The 21,258-nt window shown below is 39.2% G+C and overlaps 1 protein-coding gene across 1 annotated transcript in view; it reads left to right on the forward strand.

Annotated features, from left to right (window-relative positions):
* Nucleotides 1–17,743, forward strand: part of LOC126769867 (kinesin-like protein KIF21A) — a 63,256-nt gene extending 45,513 nt beyond the window's left edge. Inside the window, exons 4-28 of the mRNA XM_050488807.1 lie at nt 635–877; nt 1,322–1,643; nt 1,727–1,885; nt 2,199–2,401; nt 2,519–2,755; nt 3,283–3,438; nt 4,898–5,087; nt 5,173–5,367; nt 5,621–5,820; nt 5,904–5,975; nt 6,192–6,272; nt 6,358–6,445; nt 6,617–6,855; nt 6,933–7,094; nt 7,221–7,366; nt 7,560–7,664; nt 7,756–7,908; nt 7,983–8,084; nt 11,787–11,925; nt 12,101–12,230; nt 12,567–12,747; nt 13,202–13,333; nt 13,474–13,765; nt 14,283–14,479; nt 15,773–17,743. Coding sequence (XP_050344764.1) covers nt 635–877; nt 1,322–1,643; nt 1,727–1,885; nt 2,199–2,401; nt 2,519–2,755; nt 3,283–3,438; nt 4,898–5,087; nt 5,173–5,367; nt 5,621–5,820; nt 5,904–5,975; nt 6,192–6,272; nt 6,358–6,445; nt 6,617–6,855; nt 6,933–7,094; nt 7,221–7,366; nt 7,560–7,664; nt 7,756–7,908; nt 7,983–8,084; nt 11,787–11,925; nt 12,101–12,230; nt 12,567–12,747; nt 13,202–13,333; nt 13,474–13,765; nt 14,283–14,479; nt 15,773–15,818 — 4,170 coding nt within the window. The 3' untranslated portion in view covers nt 15,819–17,743. The remainder of the gene's footprint in view (nt 1–634; nt 878–1,321; nt 1,644–1,726; nt 1,886–2,198; nt 2,402–2,518; nt 2,756–3,282; nt 3,439–4,897; nt 5,088–5,172; nt 5,368–5,620; nt 5,821–5,903; nt 5,976–6,191; nt 6,273–6,357; nt 6,446–6,616; nt 6,856–6,932; nt 7,095–7,220; nt 7,367–7,559; nt 7,665–7,755; nt 7,909–7,982; nt 8,085–11,786; nt 11,926–12,100; nt 12,231–12,566; nt 12,748–13,201; nt 13,334–13,473; nt 13,766–14,282; nt 14,480–15,772) is intronic.
* Nucleotides 17,744–21,258: the final 3,515 nt, after the last annotated feature.

Raw genomic sequence — 21,258 nt, forward strand, 5'->3', positions numbered from 1 at the left:
TCACTACCGGTCAAATATATTTCGCAGTGAGAAATATGTGAGTTGTCTGCATGTTATTGTCGACACGTTTTGTTTTGTATGCAAACGCAATAATGCGTACGAATCCTAATTGATGGCTCGTCTATACAACGTACTCGCGTATTGTGGTCACGCCCTCGACGTCACAGACGGGGAGACGCCGGGCGGCAGGCGGAGTGCCGTTAAAATTGCTCGTACGACTTGCGGGACCGCTCGCAACGAGGTTATGCTTCTAATAGCTTAATAGAGCCTTACCTCACGGATCTACAAGCTTACTGTAATCTATAATCTATTCTTACTCTATTTTTAAATTAGATACGTCTCAATAAGATGAAATCATCATCATAGATAATAGTGTCGGTTAATCATTTTATAGTAAGAGATACATAAACAGCCGACAGGTTTTAGATAACGTATACTACGAGTATACGCGAAACGCTTTCGAAAACATATTATTAACTAATAAAAATAATTGCTTAACAACATTGTACCAAGTAATAAAATAAATTAATATTGCAATACTTCTGGGCAGTTATTAAAATAACTTTTTTATTCATATAATTTTGGTTTTGTTATAAAAAAATGTTAAATCTAAACTTTATTAATTTTGTTTCAGACTGGGTCTGGAAAGACCTACACGATGGGTAGTGGATGGGAAGGCGAGGTTGTGGATGAAGAAAAAAGGGGCATTATACCCCGAGCCATCCGGGACCTCTTCGCTGGCGCTGACGAGAGGGCAGAGATTGCGCGCTCTCAAGGACAGTTACCACCCGAATTCTCGGTTCAAGCTCAGTTTATTGAATTGTATAATGAAGATATAGTGGATTTGCTTGACCCAGCCAAGGATCCCTTTGCTAAGGTTAGTGACCCTTAGATTATCAAATTTTGCTATGATTCAGAAGTTTAGTTTATATTTAAAACGTAAACGTGTTTTTAAATACAAGTTCACGAGGTATTTTGTTAAGTAGTATATTTTAATTTGTATTGTAATATTATTATTAAATAACAAGTTCAATTTGCATATAAATTATTATTTTTCGTCTATTTCGCTAACACAGCCAGTATTCATAAAGATTATAGCTAATTTGGTATATGAATGATTGTAATAATATTCACGTAGCGTCACAAAAGCCGAGAAAAATATTAAGAATTGAAGGCCAAGGCTTAACAGGCATCAAAACACGCAAAACTCGCAAACAAAAGAATTTTCACAAAACGTATAATAACCTATTTATATACCACAACAAGCCAAATAACCCAATTTTGTTTTAACATATACTAAAAAACATATGAATCATTTTAGGGTACTCTTAGGATAACCGAGGATGGTTGCGGCGGTGTACGGATAGTAGGAGCGTCAATGCGTGCAGTCAGAGGTGTTAAGGAAGCCCTTGGGGCACTAAGAGCCGGAGCTCTTGCTCGTACCACCGCAGCCACTAACATGAACTCATCGTCGTCGAGATCGCACGCAGTATTCACGCTTTTACTCAGACAGAGACGACTCGCTGCTGACCAAGATGGAGCAGATCGAGAAACAGATGGCGAAACTCCCGAACAATATGAGACTTTGACTGCCAAGTTCCACTTCGTTGATTTAGCTGGCTCTGAACGTTTAAAGCGGACAGGTAGGTCCTCCTACTCCCACAATAAGTTGCACGTAAACATGAAATGAAATAAATAAAAAAAAACCCATTTGTGAACATTTTAGGTGCTACCGGTGAAAGGGCTCGGGAAGGAATATCAATAAACTGCGGTTTGCTCGCACTGGGCAATGTGATATCAGCGTTAGGTGATAAGTCGCGAAGAGTTTTACATGTGCCTTATCGAGATTCAAAATTAACAAGACTTTTACAGGATTCACTAGGAGGTAAAATATTAACTTATTTTAATATAATTATTATATTCTTATTTTACATTTTCTCTCCTATGAGGTAATAAAAACCTAAACATACGGGCCATAGCCAAGCGTGAGTAGGGGCTAGGTGATCGTATAAGCAGATGAGATGTATGAAGTCGTAAGGAACTTGCGAGTGAACCGGTATATGTTGATGATGTTTTACGGATTGTAAAATGATGCATGCAAGGGGGGTCTTATCACTCAAGTAGTGACTCCAGACAACCCATAATAGTTAATTTTTAAGAAAAACGTTTCGCAATATTATACGTGTTTTGTTTTTTAGGTAACAGCAATACCGTGATGATAGCGTGCGTGTCTCCAAGCGATAGAGATTTCATGGAAACTTTGAATACACTAAAGTACGCCAATCGTGCCCGCAATATAAAGAACCGCTGCGTTGTGAACCAAGATCTGACATCACGAACTATTAGCCAACTCCGACATGAGGTTGCGCGATTGCAGCTTGAATTGGCCGAATATAAACAAGTATGTTTTTTACTTTCTGTAAAAAAAAACTTTTCCTCCAATTCTTATCTAAACATAAAATAAGCTGAAACACAAACCATAAATTATATCCATAAAAGTTTCCTAAAATGCTTGTAGGGTAAAAGAGTTGTATCTGAAAACGGTCAAGAAGGTTGGAGCGACGTAGTCCAAGAAAATGCCATACTGAACGCTGAAGTAGAGTCCCTTAGGCGGAGGGTAAAGGCCATGCAAGGTACAATAGAACAGCTGTCCGCGAGAAACAGCGAGCTGGTGGCTGAAAAAGCTTTAGGTACATGGGCTCCGAAAGACGGCAGTCCTGACTCTACGGATTGTTCTTTAACAGCTTTAGTACAGGTATACTCAATTATTCTAGAAATATCTCATGTTGTATTGTAAGGGCCATTTTAGTTTTAACCCCAAATTTTTAAGAAAAGGCAAATTATGACAATTACCAAAACTTTATACAATAGTATTGCTCTTATTTAATGAGAGAAACAGTTTACCGAGAAAGTCCTTCAATACATACCATCAAACAAATAAACAACTATTTTTTTCTGCCGCAAATATTTTTATTTTCATATAATTACATATTAATAAATATATTAGATATACATATTAAGATTATATTCGTTATTGTTATGTAAGTGATGTCATAATGTTTTGGCATTATTAATCAAGATAGTTTAAATACGCTAATTTGCATATGTGTTGTAAATAAAATAATTTAAAGTCCATGTGCTAGATTTGAGCCCAAAATTTCAAATAAAAGACTCGACATTCGACCTCGTTACGAGCTAACTTAATTAGTTAATTGGACAATTAAAGAGACCTAAATTGAAAATTGATTTAAGTATGGATAATTATTAAAAAATGATTACCAGGGCTATGTGTCTGAAATCGAAGACTTGCGAGCACAATTAATGGAATCGAATGCTTTATACGAGGCCAGCAGAAAGCGTGAAACGAGAACAAGACACGACTCATCGTTGTTCGATGCTTCTACTATACTGGATGATGCTAAACGTGAACTCTATAAGGTAACTATTAGAATGATATTATAAATGCGAAAGTAAGTCTGCCTTTATGTTTAAAACTTGATCACTATTTTTTGCCATAATGCTCTGACACCTGGATAAGGTCATATGCATATAAATTATACGATTAAACGAAATATACGTAAAAATAAATTTGCGGCGGTCTGCGGCCTTATATTGGCTACATGTAAGCTAAACCAACGAGGCAGTCAAATAAAATGAATGCCTAATGTTATAAATAATACAATGTCTTGTCCGTTCCATGTAAAATTGTATAATATTAAGAAAAAATATTTTATGTAAAAAAATAATGTCCTCCAGAACAGATTTCGGTCACGGCGGCCAATCTCGAGACAGAGTAGAGCCAAGTACGCAGGAGATATTATAGTGCACAAGTGTGTGCGCAAACACAGGTGCACTCTCTCTTCCCTCACTCTCATAATCCGATAGGACGGCAATCCGACACGAGCGGAAAGAGTTCAGGCTCAAGACCAACGGCTTTACGTGCTTTCCGAGGCACGGGAGTGTACACACTTCCAACTTCCAGACTCCGGGCTACTACTGAGAATTTTCTGACAGAAAAACCCAATAACACTTTATTGGCCCGACCCGGAGGTCCTGGGTTCAATTCCCAAATCGAACCCAGGACCTCCGGGTCTGCGGCATTACATCAAGCCACTAGACCAACGAGGCAATGTAAAAAATATTCACAATTTAAACTAAGTACAACAAAAACATATTTTCATTTGATAAATATTTCAAAATAACTACACATTTACAGTTACTTTAACTGTATTCTATAGAAACAGTCTATTATCACAGTGACCCAAAATTTTGGAAGACGGAACTCAATCTGAATATATAATATTTTAATAATGCAATGAGTAAGCAACAATGTATACAATCTATAATTGGACTCAATTAGAGCTATACGAAACGGGCCATAAAAATACTGCTAGTTCATTTTCTTGATTATTAGAAAGTTATTAAAGGACCTGAAAACTTTGTCTTGAAAAAAGTTATGAAACGCGCATCTAGTATAAATAAATATTAATTTTATTGTAGTACATACCAATTCCTCGAAATCCGGATATAATTAAGAAGTGGATTACAAAACAAAAATATTTTGTGTATAATTACAGGCACAATGGTCCGCGATACTTACCTCCAGTTTCTTAATTGCTTACTAAAGTCAAATTAGATAACCGGTCTTTGATTCATAAATTGGACGATAGTATTAATGTTTTACTATACTAGCAACTTTTATACTAGCAATGGAAAACGACAAGCTTTGTTAATTATTTATATTGTACTTGCAAGACCCTGCAGGGGTTGTCCTGCGAATAACCAATAGTTTAGTGGCGAGATATAGCAAAGAATATAAAAACCATGAAAAAAATACATACATGTGTTAATGTCAATAGCTTGAAACTTATCAATATCTTAATTATATATAATACAGGAGAAAGAACTGTTAGCGAGAAGTATGGGTGAGCTAGAATTCCAGCGAAAGTTGACTGACAGTTCTGGAGCTCAACCAATTGGTGAACGAGAGCGAGCGGAGGGGGAGAGCGCCGGAGACTCGGACCCCTCGGACAATGATGGTGATCAGGACCAGGAAGCTAGCGACTCGGATGATGATGAGGCGAACGGTATGTGTTCACAAAATAGTTTGTAGTCAATGGTAATACTATTAAGCTATGACCAAATTACATCATACAATCTTTCAACATGCAGGTCAACGTATATTGTCGGAGCAGCTGGCGGCGCTGAGCGAAGACATCGACACGAAGGCGAGGCTCGTGGAGCAGCTGGAAGCCTCGCAGCGCAGACTCGCAGCGCTGCGCACGCACTACGAGCAGCGCCTCGACCAGCTGCACGCGCAGATACGCGCCACGGGCGACGAGCGCGACAAGGTGCTGGCCTCGCTCGGTGAGTACGCGCACGGGAATCACGCAAGTGAAAATCCGCACTAAAAATACATTTTAAAAATCCATCGATGATTATAATATGAATCGAAATGCATAAAATACTCCTCTATCACTAAAGGTCATTTGGAATGTATGTAATTATCTGCATTAAAATAACTATTGTATTATTATGACATGCCCTATTTATCTAGTAGTTTCGTTGAAACACAGTTTTCCCATTTCACTCATCTGCCTACTGCCTATGGTCCGTGCAGCGTCGCAGTCGTCGCCGCCGACGGACAAGCTGAAGCGCGTGAAGGAGGAGTACGAGCGGCGCGTGAGCAGCATGTCGCGCGAGCTGCGGCGCCTGCAGGCTGCGCAGCGCGAGCACGCGCGCCTGCAGCGCTCGCAGCAGCACACCGCGCACCAGATACACGCGCTGCGCAACGAGCTCGCCGGCCTCAAGCGGGACAAGGTCGGAGCTCGGCCGCCGGGACTTGCCACTCCACTTTCATTTCTTTAAAGTGACATTGACAAATTGGTTTTTGACACTTTCAGGTTAAATTAGTACAGCGCATGCGTGCTGAATCAAAACGACATGCGCAAGCAGAAGCCGCGCGAGCCAAAGAGGTACGAGCATACTGATTACATATAAAATACTATTCATATTTACCTTACCCTTTTATCTCTTGTGTGTAAATTACAAGATAAAAAAATATTAAGCAAACTTTTACACTCTTTTTGGTGGGATAGTTCCCCGCCACCATACGCATGGTTGAAGTGCGAAATTTGATATTTGATGGCTCCGTTTGACACAAAAATACTTAAATCTTTCTTCAAATTCAGGTCGCTCAGCTACGAAAAGAATCTCGTAAAAATGCTAATTTGATCAGAAGCCTAGAAGCGGAGACAAGACTGAAGGAACAAGTGAGTTGTAAAAATATCGTGTGATTATATTGTATTTCAATATTTCATGTTCTTAAACAAAAAAAATATTCTATTTTTTTACCAGGTGTTGAAACGGAAACAGGAAGAAGTCTCATTACTAAGGAAAGGTCACCGCGATAAACTTAGCAGTCGGGCTGCGGGACGATTACACGGTGAGTAAAATCTCTGTTTACTCTAATTTTATGATAATAATATATTCTTTCGTTTCAAGAAACATTTTTTCAATTTTTTAATAAGCTATAAGCTATAATGTTGTTTTAATTTACACATATTTTTTGTTGTTAATGTACACAAAACTAACATGAAACTATACCGTGCGATAGATCGCTCCCGGGGCCGGTCTCGGATATCGGGTCGGGAGCTGTGGTCCCGGCTTGAGTGCTGGCTTTCGCGCGCGTGTGCGGCGCGCTGCACGCTCGGCGAGCTGGAAGCGGCGCTGGAGCACCAGCTGCGGCAGCGCGACCGCGCCTCGGCCGCCGCCGCCGACCCCGACGCGCGGGCCCTGCTCGCCTACCTGCGGGACGCCATCGCCGACACGCAGTCGCAGATCATGCAAATCGAGGTGAGGCGACGAGCGCTCGAGATTACTATTTGCAAACTAGCTTATTTACTATTTTAATACTCCTTATTAAACTCCAGGAAGAGAACGAAGAGAACGAGCTCCCCCGCGTGCTAGAGCTGGTGGAGGGGGAGGCGGCGCGGTACGCGCTGGAGCGCCTCGCGCACGACGCGCTGCGGCACGCGCACGTCGCCGCGCACGCGCAACGGGCGCTCGCAGACACGCGCGCGCAGCTGCTGGAGGTACCCACTGTGCCAATTATTTCTGATACGCAGAAAATTAGCTCGTAAAAATGATCGTTGCCGTTCCTGGCTCGACCGATGTAATTATCCGATCTCCACTATATTCCACGATGTCGGTCCTCGCAGCTGGAGGAGAAGTCGGAGAGAACGGCGAGCGCACTGCGCGCTTCCGAGGAGCAGAGCCTGCAGCCGTGGACGGCTCCGGCGCTGGCGGCGCTACTGGCAGCCGTCTCGTCCGGCACCTCCACGCGCTCCGTGTCGCCCGTCGACAGGTGGCGATACTGAAAATAAGCCCCGACTCATTTATATGGAGTGCCTTTGTGTAACCACCGACACACTGATCCAGCCACTTTTCTAAAAATTAATTATTATGATCCTCAAAACTAAGCTTTCATTTCTTTTCAATGATAACTCAACAACAACAAGCAAGCTTCATTGACACTTGTTTTTTATTATTTTTCACAGTGCCCTGTTGGAAGTCCGCCCGCATATAAGAGCACATCGCGAGTCGAACACGGCTCCCACATCCCCTCCAGACGACAACAGCAACTCACCCTTCCACAGAAACACGTATGTGTATTAAAAAATAATTTATTAAAAGTCTTTCTAAACAAATTGATTAATAATAATAAATGCGTAACGGTCGGCACTGTACCATTAGCGAGCGTCGCGGGTCGGTCCGTCTGCGCGACCTGGGCGTGTACGGGCGAGACGAGAGCACTCCGGGCGACCCCATGACGCAGTCCATGGTGGAGCCCACCAGCCCGCGACCCGCGCCCCTCAGCCGCGTACCCAGCGCGCCCGGCAGCCTGCGGTAACTACTATATCATACTACTTTTGCAAAGCTAAAAGTAACCCGTATCGAGAAGTGACCCTGTGTGTGTGCAGCGGGCTGACCCCGCTGGGCGCGCCCCCGCCGCCCGCGCGCCGCGCCCCCGACAGCCCCCGCCCCGCGCGCCGCCCCCCCGCGCTCGCCAAGCCCGCCTCCTTGTACGTATACTCACACTCCGCTCTGGAACCGGTGATACTTGGAAGTTCGACGTTAGGTTACTGTCTGAAAGTCGCGACTCTTGTTTTAAAGAAACTGGAATATCTCAAGCTTTATAATTTTGAATATTTTTATTTCCTTCCAGGTATCACGTTTATATTAGATAGTAGTCGACTATCAATTAAGATTATATTTAATCTGTAGGATGTAAACACTGTATTATGTCCTCAAGTATGATCACTAAATTTGGGGTCAACATATATTGTCATCTCATATATACAATACATACAAACCGTCGATATAATATATGTTTGAATACATATTTGATAAATACGACATATATTTTTTTAATCATTTGAATTGTAGCGAAAAAATAACTTTATGTGTTGACACAGATTCCAATAGACATTTTCATAGTTTTTTTTTAATTAGCATTTAGTAGATTCGCTTGGGTAGACCTTTTCCAACCGCGCAGCATCGCCTCTGCATGATACAGACTAGCTTGGTTTTGTGTGCTATAATTTTAAATTAAGGGATTTTTTTAATATTTTTGTTACAGATAATTACCGTGTAAGATTAAAGTTAATTTTAGTAATCATTACAATTTAAAACATACTAATACAATAGGTTGCATGTTCTTATTATATATTAGCTTCCCGTCCCGGCATCGCACAGGTAGTGTAGGAGTCTACATAATACGTTAATATCGTAATATATAATTCTAGTGCTTTAAGCAGCATGATTTTTTCCAAAATTTTCAACCATCATTATTAATTATACACTTAAATCTTCCTCAAGAATCACTGCGTCCATTGATGAAAACCATATGAAAATCTATTGGGTAGTTAATAATATAATATCCTGGGACATTTTTCACACACGGCCATCTGATCCCAAATTAAGCTTGTACAAAGCTCGTGCTATGGAAACCAGACAACTGATATACTGCATATACTTTTGTTAATACGTACTTATATAGATAATTACACCCAGACTCAGTTCTTGCACACAAATGTTCATGCACACAAATGTCTGTCCTGGGTGGGAATCGAACCCACAACCTTCGGCGTGAAAGGCAAGTATCTACCAACCACGCCAACCGACTCGTCACGTTTTTGAAGTTATCGCATTCAAATAGACAGACGCGATGAGAGAACTTTGTAGCAGTCCTTTTAACAGTCGTGACCACAAAATATTAGCTTATGAAATTGATGAAAGTTCAACAGAGCTAGATCTGATGAGGGCAAAGTGGATCCGGAAGCAAATCCTATTGAAATTCGTTCCATTTGCCATTAAAGTAACACCCATGTAAATCCCAGCATTTTTTTCGTAAAACTAGATTTCTAGCCATCTCAGGCCTTTTTTCATAGATGTCAATGTTACCTGGGTTATCAATGCTGCATATGACGAGATAACATATATGCTCCCTTCAATGTTTTCGATTTTATCCATAAATAAAAGTCCGAGTATTGTATTTACAGCAAAGTATCTACGTGACTGTCTGGTTTTTTTTTTAAAGGATATTTAGAGAAACAATCCTTGACATGACGTTTGTTTTATTAAAAAACGAACACATTTTATAAATTGGGTAAGACAACTATTTATCGACCAGCCCCCCTGACATATTTTACATTGTTTTCATGGGACTCTGTAATATTTTGATGAAATGTGTGTCTTAGAATTGAAATCTTACACGTAATTGTATGTAACTAACCTTGTTAATAGTGTAGTGAAGGTTGGGTTTTGTGTAGATATTTTTGGATTGCACATGCTCTAGAGTTTTAAGATTTGTTTGTAAGAAGTTTTCATGGAATCTGTTTATCATATAACGAGCGGTTAAAATTATTTTCTTATTCTTTATACAAAAATTTAAATTTAAATCAGAATCTATGGTGACAGTATATATTTTATGAAACTCCTCGCAAACACTGACCTCGTAGTATCTTGCGGAGGTGGAGGCGCGTGACACTTAATGTTGCTTGCAGCTTGCTCACCGACCTCTCCATAGTGGAGGACTGATGACGACCACCTACCGCTCTGCCACCACCTACACGATCTATTTACCAGCGAAACCCTGTTGGTGGATTTTTCAAATATGCTCTATGAATATATAAATCGCATACTCCAGTGGTGTGCATGCTGTAGCAAATTAGTACATATACCCATTAATAATTCCTTTATATTCAAACTGTATATAGTTTTTTTTTAGAATAATATTTTGCGCTTACCCTATCTCTATATATAGCGCGACTCTAATGTCCATATCTTGTACATACAGCCTTATAAACATGTATACATAGACGAACAAAAAAATATATTTTTTTATAGTTTATATTTTTATTTATTTTACAAACGAGCAATTTTGAACACAAAATTGTATGGGTATAATTTATAAATAGAAAACTCATTTTTGAATCTTATATTTGAGGCTGTCTGTACATTGGGTGGTTAGTATGTTTGTAAGATGAACTCTTGCATGCCATAATCTTTGTAAATAACTTCCTATTAGCTATTTAGTTTACAAAGTCAATGCTCTTCAATTCTGATCTATAAATAAACTGTAATTAATATATAATTGTAAAGTAATAATAAAGTATTTTGTATGAAAAATGTGTAACTAATCATCCAAAGGATAATACTAAGCGTAAATGACAAAACAGTTACAGGCCTGATCATTGGTTGCTTACATAAAAAATATTTTATTTTTAAAGCAATCAATTTGGTAAGTGTAAAAATTATTTGGTAAAGGCGGCTATAGAGATCCTTGTATCCTTATTCTTAAGCACAATAAAATATTGCCAGTATACTTGTGTTTGTTTTGCGTCCTTGCATGAAGCACGCTACTGATCTGCATGGTATCCTAATGCTCTTGTTTTTTTCGTGAAAATGACGTTGTATTGTGTTTTTAGTGAAAATGACGTTGTATTGTGTTTTTAGTGTAAATGACGTATTTATTTGTTTTAGATTTGTAGTCAATTTATTTTAGTTTTTTAATTTAATGAACTTATTACGTAAATATAACACTAAATTATTTATATCCATCTTATTTTTAATATATATTTTTTTTAATTTTACATTATACATGTAATGTTATGTAAAATTGTTTTTTCCAAAACTAGTTTATTTTCATCTTGTGGTAGCTGCAATCGATTGTATACTACATGTCTGTAATATATCATTATTATTGTATAATTGTGTCAAACTATATACTGTAAATAAATTGACAGGCTTTTCAATAGTTAGATTAATTTCCAACGGTGATATATATTTGTATATAAGTCGTGTGTGTAAGTACCTTTATGTTTTTGTTCAATCGTTCGTGACATTATCTCTCATGTGGTTACGCTTGGTTAGTTTCGTATAAATAGCTGAATATAACAAATCAATTATATCATTACATTCAAACATTTCAAACACTAAAGGACCACGTATTTAAGGCGTCAACATATAAAAAAATACGTCGGATTCATTTGCAATATCTTCGTAATATTTAGTAATAATTAACACAGTAATTAGTATAACATTTGAATACTAATGCGATCGTCACTAACACATTAAAAAACTTTATTCATATCTCACAATATAACTTTTCCTCAGACCGACTGCCCATATTTATAAATGTATCTAAAGCAATCATAGTAACAAATTAATATCGACACGATCGTTTACATAACATAAACTCGAACGAATAGGCTCGCTTACAGAGAGGCGGGCGGCGACGGCACCCCGCCCGCGTCGCCCGGCACGGCGCGCCGCGTACGCGACGACGACGTGTTCCTGCGCCTGGCGGGCGCCGGCGGCGACCACGCGCCGCAGGGCACCGTCAAGGAGGTCACGCCCAAGGTGAGCCTTACAACTGCTCCACGCTCTAGTGGCTGCGGATCATGGGCCCACGGGATTCGAATCCCGGGTCGCTCCATAAAGGTTTCTGGTATGAAATTTTAAGTAGGAGCATTAAGTTAAGAATTTATATAGGATCTAAGAGTACATAATAATTAAAAATATTAACAATTCTCAGCGCACGAGTGTAGGCGGCGTGGGTACCGGTGGCAGTGCGTGGCTGCAGTGCACACACGTGGCGGAGGGGCACGTGGGCGCGGCGCTGTCGCTGGCCGCCACGCCACACGCGCTTTACAGCGGCGGAGTGGGTACGTTCACAGTACTCTTTTAACAATATTGTATTTTATATCCTTGATTTCTGCTGAGGAAACGTTAATGCCTTACTATTCAAGAAATTTAAAAAAAAAGTTTTAAAAGTGTGTTTGTTAGTTTGTTTATTTTTCTGCTGACGGTGCTCCACTACAAACGTAAAAATGACTCCCAAGCCGATTTGGCTGTATATATCAGGTCACAAGAAGCCGCAGCGGGTCGCTAGTTCATATCGGTAGGGAATAATATGTAGATGTCTATCGATCTACCGCTACGGATTAAACTTAATAACGTGTTAAAGCAATACAAGTGAGTAACGGTCGATCGCGCCGCAGACCGCACGGTGCGCGGCTGGGACCTGGCGGGCGGGCGCGAGGCGTGGCGCGCGTGGTGCGGCGGCGCGGTGGGCGCGCTGTGCGCGGGCGGCGCGGGCGACGCGCGCGTCGTGCTGGCCGCCGCCGGGCCCGCCGTCAAGCTCTTCGACACCCGGACCGGCGGGCCCAGCGCCGTGCTCTGGTGAGTCGCCGCGGTCGCCGTGCGCCATACACGCAGTGTTTATAAATAAATTTGAATTATTTAGGATCAATGTCTAACTAGGATTAGAGTCGAGATGATCCAATAAAGATCTGCACCGAATATCGCACGTTCAAAATATGTGGTCCTTTGAGGTTTCATATGCTTAATTAGTGCTTGTTATTTGGGTCGGCGGTGAAGAAAAATTTCTAAATCATATTTTCCTTCACATGTGTCGGATAAAATACTGCCATATTTTTATCCACCAACTGGAAGTGAAGCAGCTCAATGCGATAAACTCCAAACCTTCTCCTCAAATGGAAAGGAAACCTTTGCCCACCAGTGAGACATTTGCGGAATGTTATTTTACTCTAACAAGCTAATTACATTATAATACAATTAATAAATCCTAAATAAAAATAATTTATCCCTGTATTTCGAATAATTCTTATTTCAGGTCATCGGGCGCGTCCGGTCCAAACGCAGCGGTGCGCGGCGGAGAAGCGGCGGTGACCGCCATCGCGCTCGCCTCCACCACCCGCCTCTACACCGCCGCTGCAGATAAACTGCGTCTGTGGGACTTACGCATGTGAGATTTCTTACTTTAATATGTAATTATTAATGTACAATTCTCCAAAGATTTTGTAAATTGGAAAGGAATATGGCAATTTAGTGATTAAAATAAAAAGGCTGGATAACCTATATTTCCGACTGTACACTGAATGGCAGGCTGGAGTGCGTGTACAAAACGTGGTCGGGCCACGCGGCGGCGGTGATGTGCGCGGCGCGTGAGGCGCTGCCGGACGGCGACCGACTGGCCACCGGCTCGCGCGACCACTGTGTGCGCGTGCTGGAGCTGCAGCACGGCGGCGGCGGCTGGGAGGCCTGCAACCGGCGCCCACTGGAGCCGCCGCACTACGACGGCGTGCAGGCGCTGGTGCTGCGCGGCGCGCTGCTGTACAGCGCCTCGCGTGACTCCAGCATCAAGTGCTGGTCGTTGGACGACAACTCGCTCTCACATGTACGTACGAGCTTATCGTCGTCGTCCCCATTGCCTCATGCCTTTCAACCGTCACCTTTACTATCGCTGTCAAAACCCATTTTCGCCACATGTGGTCGGTAAGTGGGACTCGCCGGCGCTGAAGGCGCCGGAATACCCACTAAAAACCACTCCGTTTCTTCGGTGGACGTCACGGGATCGCTTGCGCATACTACCGTGACATCCCGACGGTTGGCCTGCCTCAGCGAGCCTCAAAATCCTAGAGAGTGCTCTGGGTACAGAGACCCCTTGCCCCGGCGACACTTACGGCGAGAGGAGAAGGTGTGCATAGCGCCGACGCCTTCTCCCCGCTCTTCTTCGGCGAAGCAGGTCAGCGGAGGCACTGTCCTCACGCTCCCGCTCCGCGGCCTTCTGCGACATGACATTTTCGCAGGAAAATTTCATCCGTCACCTTAGCTAACACTGACACATTATTTAAACTGGTTTGATTATCTCCAAATGAATTGAGAAAATATATGAACAAAATATCTGTTACTAGAGCGTGATGAACGCGCACAAGGGCTGGGTGACGGGGCTGTGCGCGGTGGGCGTGGGGCTGGCCAGCTGCGGCCGCGACCAGGCGCTGCGCCTGTGGAGCCCCGGCCTGCGCCCCGCCGCGCCGCCCGCCGCGCTGCCCGACGTGCCCCACGCGCTGGCCGTCTGCCCCGCCAGCCACGCGCTCTACACCGCCGGCAGGTAACCCACGCGTCCGCAGAGACGTCTGCTCAACGTAGTAATCATTAAAATAATGAGTGATTCTGTGATTCTTAAGATGATATAATGTTAACGATAAAAGTAAGTAGAATCATCTGATATACAAATAGCGTGGTAATGAAGTCATATTACTGAAATTCCTATATCTGTCCATCGGTGAGTAGGCGACAGCAGTGCGACGCATATTCCCTCATCCAGCGCCGTTTATATGATCTCCTCTAAAACTCATTCCAAGCCCCGTGACCCTATTATGCTATCTGAACGTAGTGACTATATTGCTACTTGCTAACAAACTGTTTTTATCGAAGTACACCCTTATCATAATCAAGACACTAAGAACTAATGAATATTACATCATATTGCGATAACATAGTTGATCTTCTAATGAGGCATTTCAGACTGACATATTCTTAAACGTAGGATTAAAATGTGAGTGTGTTGCAGCGGCGGCGAAGTGCGCGCGTGGAGACTGGTCAGCGAGCCCTGAGCGACACAGGTGCACACACACACACATACACTAACATGCACACACAGACACATAACAGCTGCATAAACACCGCCGACGATCACGCTTTACTCTTACGATCGGTATTTACTACAAAATGAATTACTACAAATTGATTTGTTCCTGTCGGTAAGTATTCGTCAGTTGTGTTTCTGCACGCTCCCGACCCGGCTTGCTGCGCACGCGTCGTCGCCGCTTCTCCACTCTCATTAACGGCCAATGTATGCTTAGCTAAATCGATTTCTGTCGATATCAACATTAGACGTGTTCTCTTTTCTTACTCTTTATTTTCCGTGTGACTAACATTTTTTTTTTACTCTACAAAGAAAAAACAGCTTTCGATGTAGTACTAATCACATCACACTCTCCGTCTTTGTAAATTATTTTAGAATATAGCTTTTATTGTAGTTACTTTTATTAGATATATTGTCGTCCATTTTACATAGACCAGCTCCCATTACTTACTATTTATATTAGCTTTTTGTGGAGCGCGATATTGCTCTACAATATTACTCTAAGACTTCGATACATTTTGATCGTTTAAAAAATAATAATCGGCAACAATTTAAAGTATTTAAGTATAAAATAAATTTATGAGTAGTTCTAACATTTTTGCTTGTATTTTTGTCGACTTTGGTAACTTTATTTAAAATAACTATAGCCTAAGTTAATTTTGAATTAGTTCACGTTTTCTTGTTATAAACTAGCTGATACTATGTTAATTGTATGAACATGTCGCCAAGTACTGTAACCTGTCTGTGTCTGCGCAGCACGGGGCGGGTGCGCCGCTGGCGGATCCGCACGAGCGCGCGGTGACCGGCGCCGCCCGCGCCCGCGCACACGCGACGCGCCTGGCGGTGACCGCCACCACCCACCCACCACTCGCCACCACCTGGTGACTATACCGAGCGATACAGGTCATGACATATATGAGGCCTTCGTAAAGGTCTTCTGAAGATGTAGCAATAATTTCCTATTCGAAATAAAGATAACCTCGAAAATTTTGTAATTGAATACGTGCGATAGAATCCACGGTAAGAATTTAAAATATTGCAAAGGGGAATTAAGTATGTAATTACTGATTACGATAAAGTTTAATATAGGGAGTGAAAAAAAATATATTAGAAAACAAATGTTAAAAAAAATTTAATAGTTCCTTGAAGTAGTCAACACTGGCGTAGGCTATTGCGATTTATTAGTGGTGACCATGTGATAGTGCGTACGAATCTCGAAACACAAACAAACAAACATGACAAATTTTGTTACTATTGACACATTCCATTGAGATACTTATACAATTCCCATATAATTGGGTCGTTTGATTGTTTGTATTAATCATATCGTTAATATAAAACATACTCAACGTCGCTGCATTTTAAAAAGCATTGATTTTTTAAGAAATTTCAATACTGAATTATGAAATGTGTACACGCGTTATGGCGGGGATTACGAATATTCGTATATTATATTTGAAAGACTTGATATATAAATAGTCACCGCGGCTTGTGTATAACAGATGCCCTTGAAATGCTGAACAAAATACAGCCTTAGGCTTATAGTATCCTCCCTGCGATAATATATTTGTAGCAAGATATGTAATCAAAGCAAATAGTTTTAAGGCGATCAACATATTAGAAGCCATGCCTAAACGCCAAAAAGACGCACAATTTATGAAAACATTTCTATCATCAATTAATTGGGACATTATCGATATTTTCTGTCACAGAATTCTCGTCAAATATAAGATTTATTTAAACATATTTAGATTAAATAGCAGCTTTTCAATAATGCTAAGAAACTTTACAAAGTTCTTCGCGAAGTGTATAATGGTTTCACCATTTGAATAAACCAAATTTACGTCGGTTTCAAACAATAATTATGTCATTGATATTACATATGGTCTGTGATTAATCGATCAATTATATTTTTGTACATTCTTGTGCTACGGGTACATTAACTCACATATTCATAGTTTATTTTATATCGATAGTAAGTAGTTTTTTACATTATACAGTTTAGTAAGCTACGGTAAAAAGTGAAATGTACACTTCTGTGTTACAAGTTTTATTAACAGTTTTGTATTACTCGACATAATGTGGCAAATGGCTATGATTATTTCTTTATGTAGGTTTTTTTTTCAGTATTACCATTTTACCTCCTATTGGGGTTGTTATCGGCCAGATGTTTTATTAATAGTTTTCGCGAGGCTATAAGAATATTTTTAGCTTTATTAACATCATTATATAAATGTTTATATATTGTTATATTTTAGTATTTCAAGATGCTAAAATAAAATTATATTTTTCGCGTAACAAGAAATGCTAGGCGTTCTCTGTTTGCACGGACTCTTATATAAGGCGAGCGTTATAAAACACTAGGAAACAATTCATGTTTAGATAGCGAGCGTGTGAACAATTATTTTGTGTGAAATTACAATTTTTTGTATGATTTAAATATATTTTATAATATTTTTGAATATTCATGTAGCGAATCTCAATTTGTTTTATATATTTTTTAATATCCTATCGTTTTCGTATATAAATATAAAGCTTCGGTAAAAGTTCATTAAATAACAACAGCTAGTCATTTTATAATTGAATGAAATTAATATCAAAGCATTGAAATTATATTTTAACCTTAAATATATTAACTTTTATAATCGAATATGATTTTGAATCGTTTGTAAATACAAAATGATGTAAAAAATAAATTTCTATAATTTCTGTAAGAAAATATTCAAACAAAAATTTTTGTCACTGGCGTTTAATTTATCAAACTTTTTTTTTTGTGTACAATGAGATTTATGAAAAATATGTATTCATAAAATTTTATATGTCCTATGAACTCATGGCCAAAGTTTATAAGTATTCTTTATAAAAATAGATTTTATTTACAAATACGTTTTTCATTGATTTATCTTGAGTTTCTTGTATTGTTTATTTAGTAAAAATATTTTAATTTTAAATAAAATTCCGTTTTATGTAAAAATCTTGTTTTTCTCATACCTCCTAAAATTAAAGTCGTTAATACCGACAGCCATATCATGATGTACTCCGGGTTTTATATGATAAACATAAAATTTTCTATTTACATGCATAATTTACTTGAAATGTCTGAGATCCTGGTAAACATATAATAAAGTAATAAACATGGCAGGAACATAACAGGACACTTGCAAACGAAAGAAAAGTGTCGTGTCGTGTATTGAAGATCATCAGCTCTTTTCTAGTCGTTGACGGGATTTGAGCAACATCCTGTATGATCGATTCAAAATTTAGTATTCTCTGACTTCAATTATATTACAATACCTTGATTACTCAAACCTGTTGCTGTAGGATCACCTGAAATCAGCAGGATACCCAACTCTTCACCTTCACTTACAGAAGGGGAAACGGTCATAATGATAGCTTATACTCAAAGATTAATATACATATTTTTTCAAATCAAATGAGCCATTTACGGACTCATTTACTATATATAGTATTTAGTGGCGAGTAGCATCGGAACCAAGGTAATCAAATATTTGATATTTAGCGAATATGTGTAAGCGGTAATTAACACAACTGTTCTTCAATATGTGACCACCCCTAAGTAAATTGCGAAGTCTACGAAAAAGGGTTAAATTACCTTTTTTGGGCTAAAGGATTGAACCACCAGAAATGGGCTGTATTCTGTCCGAAAAGTGTAAGGTGGCAACCCTAACACTGATCGTGTAGTGATGTGCAACTCCAATACAAAATATGATATTTAACATATATTAAGTATTTACTTGTTTATACATATAATAAAAATGTAACTGATCGCTGTCTGTACATGGAAGATCGGAAGAAATCATGTCGAACATTTATTCATTAAAAATGCTATAAAGTAACTGTTCGTTTGAAATGGCTGAAACTTTAGCTACCTATAAATGATAGTCTGTAAAATTATGATTGAAAGTTTATACGAACAAAACAAAGTAGAATTTGGACAGTTGCAGAGATTTAGATTTTTCTAAAGCAAGTTGAGCTCAGATCTATATGATCAATCATATTCAATAGGGTACAGCTTATGCAGGACATACGTCGGTTAAATGTACCCTCGCGTATTTGTAGAGCGCGCCGACGGCCGCGCTCTTATATGCAGCGAACGCAGGTATGTTGGAGACGCACGGCGCTCACTGAGACTTCTGTCTGTATTCATTTTTAATATATTTTGTTAGGGTAGTGGCTTATTAAAAATCTACATATTAAGGATTAAAAAAATATAACATATATATGTTAGCTTGATAAAATAATCATACTGTAATTTCAAATAACTATTGAGCATTTTGTAAAGAATAGCCGTGCCCATTAAAATAAGTCTGCATTATGAAAAGAATTTAATAAATTATAATTTATATTATTGTCATATTTACTACAAAACGTGATTTTTGCTTGTTTATTTTTTATATTGTATATTTAAATATTTCGTACTTTTATTATTTAGTAGCTCTATTTTGACTACCGGTTCCGAAAAATATTATATTGTGATTAGTCAGTTGAGTACTAGCAAGAGGCTAGCGTTGTTTGGTTTTTTTAAAAAAGAGGAACGGTAATTTTTGAGTTGTAAAACAAATTGTATTACCACTGTGGATAATATTGAGTTATATTAAAATAATAAAACTGTTAAGACGGAGAAGAATGTTTGAATTTTAATACCTTCGAAATTAAGAAAGTTGTACAATTCAGAAGTGGGATTACATCGGGGTATACTGGTGAGATTCTATTACTCTGGTGTGATCATACGTCTGCATCAAGGTATGTAACCATTAAATTTAATTATTTATCTATTAAAAGTACAAACTTTTAGTTAGTTATTTTTGTTCAAAACAATGGTATAAAAATTTTTTTTTTTTTGGTTTACTCTATGATGAAGTGAGATTATTGATAATAGTAATTGATGAATTTGAATACTTCTTGTAAGGTATATCATAATTAGACTACTTTAACTGTGTAATTCTAAATAAACAGTATCTTCTTGTTATAATCATTTAACTGGTAACGAAATTAGTTTGTCTATGATAGTATAGGTTAGAAGGATACTAGAATTTATGATTGTTTTACAAACAAATATAAAATAATACAGTTTGCTCTGTCAATAAAAATTATAATTAATAAAATACTAAATTATAATTAAAATATGCATATATGACGAAATTGAAAACTTAACTATGCGATTTTGCTAAGTTATCAATTTATGTACTTTACTCAGTTATCACTAAAAATTGTGTTTCGTACAATTAACTTAATTTTACAAAATAGATACTTGTTGTTATAATTATTTCAGAATCAGTGGGTGCAGTACAATCGGGTGAAAATGCCTCGTGGTCGGTCCAATAGTACTGGGAGGTATTGCGAAACACAGCCGATCCCGGACGCGTGCTCGAGGCTCGAGGCAACGTCATCGTTCACCAGCAGAGCTCCACGCTGATCGTCGTGACATCGAGCGTCGCAGATCAAGAAGATCACCTTCAAGGGGGCCCCAGGCAAGAAGTCGAAGCAGGTCAGTTGTAACATCTCCACTACAGCGTACACCACCCTTGGACACGCAGTTACGTGGACCGATAGATATACTAATAGATCATCGTAGTAGTAGTAGGCAAAAGCGTCGCAGATTAAAGACTCCTTGTAGAGAAAGAGTTAATACATCATGTAGTTCAGTCCGTGATGTTAATAGTGAATTTCTCAAATGTATCAAAGAGTCCTTACAAACTATTTCTGCTATACAACCACAAAATAAAGATGGTTTTACGAATAACAATGTAGTTCCAGAATTTGATCCTAAATCAAAAAATCAAACAATTGATACATGGCTGCATAAAGTAAAAAGAATGCTCTGAGATTTATGGTTGGGATAGCAACCATAAATCTCAGAGCTGCTCATTACGCTGTACCAAAGCTAATTGGTACTGCAAAAAAATGGTACGAAGGGCAGCCATCAGTTTTGATTACATGGGACGAATGGGTCGCAAAATTGAAATCTGCCTTTCCGTCATACGAAAATTATGGCCATTTACTTACAGAAATGTTAGCAAAAAGAGCAAAATTTGGAAATGATTTAGAAGAGTACTACTATGAAAAGTGAATAGTCTTGAATCGATGTGGGATAGTGGGAAGGAACGCTGTTGATTGCATTGTTTATGGAATAGACGATGGGTCGGTGCGATACGGGGCAGAGGCAGTAGGCTTCGAGAATACTGATAAACTATTGGGTTATTTGAGGGGTGTTAAGCATG

This window comes from Nymphalis io, chromosome 1, assembly GCF_905147045.1.
Source record: "Nymphalis io chromosome 1, ilAglIoxx1.1, whole genome shotgun sequence".
Taxonomy (NCBI): Eukaryota; Metazoa; Arthropoda; class Insecta; order Lepidoptera; family Nymphalidae; genus Nymphalis; species Nymphalis io.